This window comes from Aegilops tauschii, chromosome 7, assembly GCF_002575655.3.
Source record: "Aegilops tauschii subsp. strangulata cultivar AL8/78 chromosome 7, Aet v6.0, whole genome shotgun sequence".
Classification (NCBI taxonomy): domain Eukaryota; kingdom Viridiplantae; phylum Streptophyta; class Magnoliopsida; order Poales; family Poaceae; genus Aegilops; species Aegilops tauschii.
The window spans coordinates 3,308,775-3,320,092 of NC_053041.3; the positions used below are offsets into that span (position 1 = coordinate 3,308,775).

General features: G+C 46.2%; 1 protein-coding gene across 1 annotated transcript; it reads left to right on the forward strand.

The window, feature by feature from the left end:
* The first annotated feature begins 917 nt into the window (after positions 1 to 917).
* Positions 918 to 10,736, forward strand: LOC141026418 (uncharacterized). Its single transcript, XM_073502909.1, has 9 exons — positions 918 to 1,727; positions 2,180 to 2,287; positions 2,437 to 2,562; positions 2,890 to 3,025; positions 3,108 to 3,115; positions 3,206 to 3,871; positions 5,677 to 5,829; positions 7,270 to 7,368; positions 10,176 to 10,736. Exons 1-9 carry the CDS (start codon positions 918 to 920, stop codon positions 10,734 to 10,736), a joined length of 2,667 nt encoding a protein of 888 aa, XP_073359010.1.
* The last annotated feature ends 582 nt before the right edge of the window (positions 10,737 to 11,318 follow it).

The following is an 11,318-nucleotide window of genomic DNA, read 5'->3' on the forward strand; positions in this document are numbered from 1 at the left end:
GGCCTTGACGCACAGATCGGGACCCCCTACCCGAGATCCGCCGGTTTTGACACCGACACATGTTGCCACTGCTATAGTTGAGAGATCTTTTTCAGCTATGAGAATTGTGAAGACATATTTGCGCAATCGTCTTGGCGGCGACGCCTTGAAGTACAACCTTATTTGTTATGTGGAGAAAAGCGAAATGAGGAAGGTTACAAATGATGCAGTAACTGATCGCTTTGAGGCCATGAAAGAACGCAGGAAACCATTTTAGAAAGGTAATGGTTTTAACTTACTTATTACACAACTATAATTAATATGTGCTAAGTGGTTTTTTTTGCTTTTAAGTGGTTTTTTTTATTTGCAGGCAATCAAGATCTACTGTTGCATTTTCTCATCATCGGTTATACTTTATTCATAGTTTGGACACTTTGATTCTCATTTACTATTCAATTTCCAGCAATCAACTAATATTTCGAGCGAACTCTTTGTTTTGGACCTTTGGCAATCATATTCATCGTCATATCGTATTCTAGGTATATTGTACGTACCTGTTAAGTGTGTTACTTCTATCTATGTTATGACTTTTTTTGCGGGGTTATCTATATTATGACTTGATATCCACATATATGTGATACACATGGGACCCCGGGTCATTTTTGTCCTGGGTCTGCCCCTGCTAACTCGTCGGCTCATCCCATTCCATTTGTTCCTCGTTCAACATCGTCAGGGACGATGGGTCTAGTCGTTCAGGTCCAATTAAGCCCTTGGAAGAGAAGAAAGTAGCTGACTATGTTAAATCGTCCACGACTGAAGATAGGTGGTCAGCTTTGCGTGCATTCAGGAAATCCAAGGGATTATGTTTTGTCTGTGGTGAGCGTTGGGCTCGAGATCATAAGTGTAAGAAGGAAATTCAGTTGCATGTGGTTCAGGAGATGTTGGAATATGTGCAGTGCTGGCATGATGAGTTCAGTAATTCAGAGGAAGAGATGCTGGGTGAAGCTAATGCTATGACATTGTCTGCAGCTGCTATTGGTGATCCTACTGTTCCTGCTGTGTCCACTATGAAGCTCAGAGTTCAGTTGCAAGGGCGTACATTGTATTTTTTAGTGGATTCTGGTAGTAGTCACACTTTCCTTGACACAGTTGTAGCTGCTTCCATGTCAGGTGTTTTAGAAATGCCAGTTTCCATGGTTCGAGTGGCTTATGGTAAATTGATTCCTTGCTCTAGTCAGTTGAAAACAGGGCAGTGGTCTTGTGGTGGTTACAATTTTACTAGTCTGTTTAAGGTTTTTCCCTTGGGAACTTATGATGGCATATTGGGCATGGATTGGCTTGCTGCTCATAGCCCTATGCAAGTGGATTGGGCTGAACATTGGATCTCTTTTCAGAAGGATCATGTTTTGATCACATTGCTTGGTGCAGATGCTAGTCCTCAGTTGTGTGCAGTAATGGAAATGTCAGCCCTGTTAGTAACTGAAGAAGTTGTTCTATCTGAATTGCCTCAGGAAGTTCAAGAGCTGATTGAGAAATTTGCTCTAGTTTTTGCAGCTCCTAGTGGTTTACCACCTAGAAGGAAGTATGATCATACAATTCCTCTCATTCCTGGAGCTGGGCCTGTGGCCATCAGACCTTACAGAGTTGCTCCTTCTTTGAAGGATGAATTGGAAAGGCAGGCGCAAGAAATGTTGGACTCTGGTGTGATCAGACCTAGTAACAGTCCCTTCTCTTCCCCCATGTTGTTGGTACAAAAGAAGGATCACTCTTGGAGGCCTATTTTTGATTATAGGCATCTTAATGCTATCACTTCTAAATGTAAATATCCAATTCCAGCGATTGATGAGCTATTGGATGAATTAGCTGGTTTTCATGGTTTTCTAAGTTGGATTTGAGATCAGGTTATCATCAAATAAGGATTGCCCCTGGAGAGGAGTATAAGACTGCACTTCAAACTCATAATGGCCATTTTGAGTTTTTGGTTATGTCACAAGGATTGACTGGGGGGCCTAACACTTTTCAGTTTGCTATGAATAGTGACCTGTCTCCTGTGTTGAGGAAATGTGCAGTAGTCTTTTTTGATGACATTCTTGTTTTTAGTGCAACTTATGCACTTCATTTGCAGCACTTGGCATAAGTACTTCAGTTGTTACTTAAGCACCAGTGGCAAGTCAGATTATCCAAATGTGCTTTTGCACAGCAAGAAATTGGGTATTTGGGTCATATTATTAGTGGTCAAGGTGTATCCACTGACCCTGCTAAGATTTCTGCCATTCAGGATTGGCCAGTCCCTGTATCTGTTAAGGAGGTCAGGGGATTTTTGGGTTTGGCTGGTTATTATAGGAAGTTCATTAAGTTGTATGGAGTTATCAGCAGACCCCTTACTTTATTGCTTAAGAAAGGGGTATATATTTTCATTGGACAGATATTGAACAACAGTCTTTTCTGGCTCTCAAGGCAGCTCTTGCTTCAGCACATGTGTTAGCTCATCCAGACTTTTCCAAAATGTTTGTTGTGGAAACAGATGCTTGTGATGTGGGCATTGGGGCAGTTCTTATGCAGGATGGTCACCCTTTAGCATATGTTAGCAAAGCTTTGGGCCCTACGAACCAGGACTTGTCTATTTATGAAAAAGAGTATTTAGCTATACTTCTTGCTGTGGATCATTAGCGAAAGTATTTGCAATTGTCTGAATTTGTTATTCAGACAGATCCGAGGAGTTTAGCCAGTTTGTCTGACCAGCGTTTGCACACAGTCTGGCAACAAAAAAGCTTTGACTAAATTGCTTGGTCTTACTTACACCATTTGTTATAAAAAGGAGTTGAGAACAGAGCTGCTAATGCCTTATCTAGGAGACCTCATTCTGCACATGAAGTACTTCTTGAACTCCATCATATTTCATCTGTTCAGCCACTGTGGTTGGAAGAAATCATACAGAGTTATGTTGATGATCCCTTTTCTGCTGCATTATTGCAACGATTGGCACTTCATCCTCAGTCTGATAAGAAGTTTTCACTAAGAGTTGGCATTCTGCGCATTGATCAGTGTATTTTGGGTTGGCAATAAACCCCAGTTGCATCATCAATTGGTTAGTGCTTTCCATGATAGTGCCATTGGTGGACATTCAGGTTTCCCTGTAACTTACAAGCGTGTGAGACAGTTGTTTCGCTGGGCAGGCATGAGGAGTTTTATTAAAAAGTTTGTGCAACACTGTTTGATTTGCCAGCAAGCTAAGCCTAACCGTATACCATACCCGGGATTGTTGCAACCCTTGCCTATTCCTAATCTGCCTTGGGAAATGGTGACCATAGATTTTGTTGAAGGTCTTCCCACATCTGGCAGGTATAATTGTTTGTTTGTGGTCATTGATAAGTTGACAAAATATGGCCACTTCATTTCTTTGCACCACCCCTTCACTCTTGTGTCTGTGGCTGAGGCGTTCTTGAATTCAGTTTATCGTCTCCATGGCATGCCACTGTCCATTGTGTCAGATCGTGATCGGGTGTTTACTAGTCTTTTTTGGAAGGAGTTATTTGCTAAGACAGGTGTTTTACTTCGCACGAGTTCTGCTCGTCATCCACAGACGGATGGTCAGGCGGAGGGTGTGAATCAGCAGGTGGAATGCTTCCTTCGATGTTTTGTCGGTGCACACCCTGCTCGTTGGGCACAATGGATACCTTTGTGTGAGTTCTGGCATAACACGAATTGGCACTCAGCTACTGGGCAAACACCATTTGAGGTTGTTTATGGGCACGCTCCTCATCATTTTGGCATTTCTGTGGATGATACAATTCAGTCTGAGGATCTGAAACAGTGGCTTGATCAGCGCAAGGTGATTTTGGATTCAGTTCAGCAGCATCTGTTTCGGGCGCAACAGCGAATGAAAGTTCAGGTTGATAAGCATCGCACTGAACGTTCTTTTGAGGTGGGAGAATTTGTGTTCCTCAAGTTGCAGCCATACTTACAGTCTTCTGTGGCTCCTGATGTCTACTACGCAACCTTCTCCTTGTAGACGTTGTTGGGCCTGCAAGTGCACAGGTTTGTAGGACAGTAGCAAATTTCCCTCAAGTGGATGGCCTAAGGTTTAAAAATCCGTAGGAGGCGTAGGATGAAGATGGTCTCTCTCAAACAACCCTGCAACCAAATAACAAAGAGTCTCTTGTGTCCCCAACACACCCAATACAATGGTAAATTGTATAGGTGCACTAGTTCGGCGAAGAGATGGTGATACAAGTGCAATATGGATGGTAGATATAGGTTTTTGTAATCTGAAAATATAAAAACAGCAAGGTAACTAATGATAAAAGTGAGCGTAAACGGTATTGCAATGTGTTGAAACAAGGCCTAGGGTTCATACTTTCACTAGTGCAAGTTCTCTCAACAATAATAACATAATTGGATCATATAACTATCCCTCAACATGCAACAAAGAGTCACTCCAAAGTCACTAATAGCGGAGAACAAACGAAGAGATTATGGTAGGGTACGAAACCACCTCAAAGTTATTCTTTCCAATCAATCCGTTGGGCTATTCCTATAAGTGTCACAAACAGCCCTAGAGTTCGTACTAGAATAACACCTTAAGACACAAATCAACCAAAACCCTAATGTCACCTAGATACTCCAATGTCACCTCAAGTATCCGTGGGTATGATTATACGATATGCATCACACAATCTCAGATTCATCTATTCAACCAACACATAGAACCTCAAAGAGTGCCCCAAAGTTCCTAACGGAGAATCACGACGAAAACGTGTGCCAACCCCTGTGCATAGGTTCATGGAACCCGCAAGTTGATCACCCAAAACATACATCAAGTGGCACATGATATCCCATTGTCACCACAGATAATCACGGCAAGACATACATCAAGTGTTCTCAAGTCTTTAATGACTCAATCCAATAAAATACTTCAAAAGGGGAAACTCAATCCATTACAAGAGAGAAGAGGGGGAGGAGAAACATAAGATCCAACTATAATAGCAAAGCTCACGATACATCAAGATCGTGCCAAATCAAGAACACGAAAGAGAGAGATCAAACACATAGCTACTGGTACATACCCTCAGCCCCGAGGGAAACTACTCCCTCCTCGTCATGGAGAGCGCCGGGATGATGAAGATGGCCACCGGTGATGGGATCCCCCTCCGGCAGGGTGCCGGAACAGGGTCCCGAGAGGTTTTTGGTGGCTACAGAGGCTTGCGGCGGCGGAACTCCCGATCTATCTTCTGTTCTGGAAGTTTTACGATACGTAGGTATATATGGGTGAAAGGAGTACGTCGGTGGACCGAAGGGGGGGCCACGAGGCAGGGGGGCGCCCCAGGGGGGTGGGCGCGACCCCTACCCTCGTGAGCACCTCCTTCATCTTCTGACGTAGGGTCCAAGTCTATCCCGTAGGTTTCCTTCCAAAAATAACTTCTCCAGTTGATTTCGTTCCGTTTCGACTCCGTCTGATATTCCTTTTCTTCGAAACACTGAAATAGGCATAAAACAGCAAATCTGGGCTGGGCCTAAAAAAACTCCGGTTAATAGGTTAGTCCCAAAAATAATATAAAAGTGGAAAATAAAGCCCAATATTGCCCAAAACAGTAAATAATATAGCATGGAGCAATCAAAAATTATAGATACGTTGGAGACGTATCAGCTCCACACGCTAATCATAAGTTGGCCTTTAAGTTTTATGGACCTTTCCAGATTACTGCTCGTGTGGGAGAAGTGGCTTATGAACTGGCTTTGCCTGCTTCTAGCAAAGTTCACCCGGTCTTCCATGTTTCGTTGTTGAAGAAGGTTTTGGCTCCGGGTTGCAAAGCATTTTCACAGTTACCTCCTTCTGATGCTCATCTTCAGGTACCTGAAGAAATTTTACAGCAGCGTGTGATCCGACGTGGTTCTAGCTCTTTGGTTCAAGTGTTGATTCGCTGGAGTGGTTCTTTTGATGAACTCGCTACTTGGGAGGATAAGGAGTCGTTGAAACAGTTGTTTCCACCGGCTCCGGCTTGGGGACAAGCCGTTTCTAAGAAAGGGGGAAATTGTCAGCGATCAAGCCAGTGGAAGTGCATCAGAAGAGCGCGAGGAGGAGATTCAAGCATCGGGTCAGCCCAGAAGGGAGCCTCGTCGACCCGCTCGGCTAGCTGGGCCGGAATGGGCTCAGTAGGATGCCCATTACTTAAAGGGGTCATCGGTGTGTGTGTAAGGCAGGCGGTGGCAAACGGCTAGTTGCCGAGAGGCTTGCGTGTGTATCTGTATCTTCCTCCCCCAATTCCCCTCCTCTCTCAGATTGTAGCTCGAATTCGAAATCAATGGAGTAATAGAGAGTGAGATCGCCTAACATTCTCTTTCGTGCTGAAGATTGTTCAGATTCTGAAGAAGAAATCATTCGGAAACAAGCACATTCAGTTCGGAATTGGATTCATGATCCATGATTTGGCTCTTCCATCGCATGCCGTTGAAAACAAAAAGGGCTTACTATATCGCACATGGGTTCTGGTGGCCATCCGACGGCGCGGTGATTTGCTCAAGCACACGTGCATCTCGGACGTAAGGCGTCTCTCCGGCCAGGAGAGAAAGATGCCGGAGAGGTGAGGGGATGGTTCTGCCAGCGGCCGTGGCGGAGGTGGCCCGGCACTCTGAGTCCCCGCTCCAACAAAAGGATAGCATCTGCCATTAGACGATAAATGGAGCCGCTGGGGCAGAGGAGGCTGCATTTTCTTTTATCTGACATCCACTTGCTCTGTCTGTCAATTCTTAGTTCAGACTTCAGAGATACTAGTACGTAGGAGTAAAAGAAAAAGAAAAAAAAACACTGCAAAATCTGTAAATTTGATATGCTTTAACTGTAACTGTTAAAATAAAATTCTTAGGTCAGACTTCTTACATAGCGTTGTCAACAGCATACAGATAGATGATCCTTTAACAGCATACTGAATGAAGGACCATGGTAAAAGTTCTCTGAAGTGATGATGTGTGACGGCCATCTCAAGCATGCTCCTCGGCGGCGCTCGCTCTTGCTGGCCTCGTATTGCAACTACGGCTCCACCTCCTTTTTTAGCGGCAGTTTAGTTTTCAGGGCGCGTCGTTCTACCCTACCCTATGTATCTTTCTTTTTTCTGCCCTTGTGCCCCCGTATCTGTTATGTTCTCCACTGCTCCAGCGTTAAGTGTGTGTGTAACCTAGGCTGTGTTGCCTCTGGTGTTCCCTTTGAACGTCCGCGGCCTTGGACGCCACAAAAAATGCACCGACGTCAAATCTGCCGTTTCTTCCTGCCCCTGCTCGGTTATTTGTCTCCAGGAAACCAAGCTGCAGGAGATTACTCTCTTCAAGGCTATTTCCTTTCTGCTGCCCCATCTTAGAAATATCCACTCCATCCCTTCCATCGGTGCTTCTGCGGTATTGCTACTGCTTGGGACGACGATCTCCTTCTCTGCTCCAGAGTTCTCCGCGGCCCCTACTCCTTAACTTGCTGGTTCGAAGCTAGGGCAGATGACCTTAGTTTTGCTATCACAAATGTGTACGGTCTGTGCGATGCTTCAGCCAAACCAGCCTTCTTGCAGTCCTTGATGGACCTATTACCTGATATCTCTTGTCCATGGGCTATCATTGGCGACTTCAATCTAACCCTAAGACCGGCGGATAAATCTTCTTCTCATTTTAATATGCACGAGGCTAACCTCTTTGCATCGACAATCAACTCTCTCCATCTCCAGGATCTTCCGCTTCTAGACAGGCGGTTCACTTGGTCAAATCAGCAGGACGCGCCCGTCCTTGCTCGCTCGATCGGGCTCTGGCTAACGTTCTTGGGCGTCACAATTTCCAGATACCTCGCTCTCCTCGGTCACCAGAACCACCTCCGACCACGTGTCCATTCTTTTAACGGCAGCAACATCTATCCCGAAATCCTCTGTGTTTCGCCTTGATCGCTCGCTGCTAGCCATCCCACAATTCAAAGAAAAGGTTGCTGTCAACTGGAACAACGTGCGGGCTAGGCACTTACACCTTGGATCTGCGGGGCTCCTCTCCCTTAAGATCAAGCGCATGAGAAACATGGCCAAAAAATGGACTGCCGGTCGCAGATCGCCCAAGATCCTAGCTCTCAACTGTCACACTACCATTAATCTCATTGATAAGCTGGAAGAAGCTAGACCGCTTTCCTCGATCGAAGCCCAACTTAGGACGGCAGTCAAGCTTTCCCTCCACCATCATAATGCGGTCATCGCCGCCTACTGGGACTGTGTCCTTGGGGACGAGAACTCTGCCTACTTACATATTTGCGCTTCGATTCGCCACCGCAAAAACCAGATTAAAACCCTCACTAGCAATGGCTCAACCTTTTCTGCTCATTCCGACAAGGAGGCTGTCCTCCATAACTTCTTCAAAAACCTTGTGGGGGTTCAGCCTGTCGTTTCCACATCCCTTGACCTCTCCAATCTCCTGCTTCCGAATTCGCTTACCTCTACCCAGGCCTTAGATATCTCTCGTCCGTTCTCCATGGACGAAATCAAGGAAGCTCTCTGGGCCATGAACGATAACGCTAGCCCGGGTCCGGATGGGCTTGGCCCGACCTTTTATGTCTAACTGGGACCTTGTCAAATCTGATCTGTTCAATTTTCTCACTGATTTCCACTCGGGCAGGGCGGATCTTAAGCGTATCAATCAAGCTCACATTGTCATGCTGCCCAAAAAGGCCGATGCGGCAAGCCCGGAGAACTACCGGCCGGTCTCTCTTCAAAACTGCTCCATCAAGCTGGCGTCTAAATGCCTCGCTATTCGGGCCCAGCCTTTAATCAATCTTCTCATCCACTATGATCAAACCGGGTTTATCAAAGGCCGCGGGATTGCTTCCAATTTTCCCCATGCGGCGGACATCGTTCAGTCTTGTTTTAAAAGAAAATGTCCGGCTATTGTCCTCAAATTAGACTTCCACAAAGCCTTTCATTCAGTTTCCTGGACAGCCTTGTCCCTGATTATGCGCGCCAAAGGGTTCCCCCCTCTCTGGTGCTCCTGGATTGAAAACTTGAACCGTTCGGCGAGTTCTTCTGTGCTTTTAAATGGAAAACCTGGGCCCTGGTTCCAATGCCGCCGGGGCTTTAGGCAGGGGGGCTCCCTTTCCCCTTATCTTTTTATCATTGTTGCAGATGTCCTTAAGAGACTTATTATCCAGGCTGCTGCTGATGGGCATCTCTCTCACCCTCTCGACGCTTCTCTTCCTTGCACGGTCCTCCAATATGCCAACGATACGCTTATCGTCCTTCCGCCCGACGCTGCTCAGCTCCACACCCTTAAACATATCCTGACCCAGTTCTCTGAGGCCACAGGGCTCACCATTAATTTTCAAAAAAGCACCTTCACCCCCATTCACGTCGATCACGACCTTTCCACGGACCTCGCGGCAATTCTTGGCTGTCCGGTGGCCTCCTTCCCTCAATCCTACTTGGGGTTGCCACTCTCGACCCATAAACTAAATCTTGCGAACTTCTTCTTCATCATCGACAAGGTGGACCGTCGTTTGGTTGGTTGGAGAGGCCTTTTGTTGTCTCTGGCTGGTAGAGCTGTTCTTGTCCGGGCGGTCCTTCGCGCTCTCCCAATCTATGCTATGAGCGTTCTTCGGCTCCCAGTGGGCACCCTGCAAGAGATAGACAAACGGTGTCGCACTTTCTTCTGGGCCGGGCAAGATTCAGTTACGGGTGGTAAATGCAAAGTTGCTTGGGACCTGGTGTGCGCTCCCTTATCTCATGGAGGGCTGGGTTTCACGAATCTAGACCAGATGAACCAATGTCTCCTCCTCACCACTTATCAAAAATTCATGCCTCCGAGCCAACCCAGGATTCTCCCTACTTACGCCTCAAATATGGCTGGTCTACCACCAACGATCTGGTGGTGTCCCACTCTTTTCACTCTCCGATTTGGCGGGATATTTTAAAAGGGCTCGATTTCTTCCGCTCCATCACTATGGTTCACATTGGGAACGGCTCTACGACGTCTTTCTGGTCTGACCTGTGGATCCCACACTCCACCTCCACCCTCGCCCAGCGTTTCCCTGCCCTCTTCTCCCACTCCACCAGACCCACACCTCGGTAGCTAGGGTTTTGGCTTCGAACGACCTAACCTTAGACCTTGCACCTCGGTTGTCGCATGCGGCAAATTGCGATCTGATATCTTTGCGTGCTACCTTGGCTACAGTAAACTTGAATTTGCAGGCTGCCGACAGAAGAACTATGAGAGACAGAGGGAAACCTTTCGCCAATAAGCTTGCATACAAAGCAGTTTGGAAGCAACGACCTAGGGACCAGCTGGCGCTGGCAATATGGAGAAATTATGCCCCGAACAAGTGCCGCATCTTCGTTTGGCTTGCCCAGAAGGACCATCTTTTCACCAATGAACGCCGCTTCCGCCGGGGCATTGCTACTGCCGACACATGCCCCTTCTGTACCCGCTGTGAATCAATCACTCACCTGTTGTTCCAATGCCACCAGCTTGCCCCAATTTGGGACGAACTAAACAGTCTATGTCAAGGTGCTCCTCAGGGTCTGCTTCACGCCTTGGAGGGAGAGCTCAACAACAAGTGTCGGTCAACAGTCCTGATGGCCGTCCTCTGGAATATCTGGAAAAGACGGAACGCCAAGGTTTTCAGGAATGAACATCAAGGTCTTCACTTGGTGGCTCGCTCCGCTGGGGAAGACCTGCGCCTCTGGTCTCCTGTGCCAACTCTGCCAATCAGATTCTGCTTAGAGATTGGGGCTCCATGTTGTTTCACCTAGCTGCGAGATTATAGCTTAAGCTCTCCATGTAACCTTTCCCCTCCCCTCTCCCCCTCCCCCAACCACTACAAGGGAGAACCTTATACACAGAAATTTAGCAACAGCGCGGGTCAAAAAAGGTATTAGCTGGAAGATTTTCTCAACAACGGCTGAGCATACCGCTGTCCTTCTAACCATCCAACCATGCAATATCCATGTGTTTCAAAAGGTATTCGCCGATATAAAAAATGTTTATGTCTATTTGAAAAAATTGTTTTCTCTATAACAAAAAAGTTATCAAATGAAAATATATATTCTTGCATTTTAAAAACAATATTCTCGTATGCCAAAAAATGTTCATGAATATGGAAAATGTATGTGCTTTTTCAAATTAGTTCTCCTTCCTTTTCGAAATGGAGTATATAACATTGTTTGTAATAATGTTCATCGCATATTTTTTTTTAAATGCATACACTGGATCGTGCATGAGGCCTCGCTAGCTGTCTGGCTCAACAACAGATAGACCAAAGGCCTTTGCCAATTTTCCTTTCCAGCGATGCGATTTAGTTCCTTCAAAAATTGGCGATCGATCTGTCCTATGTG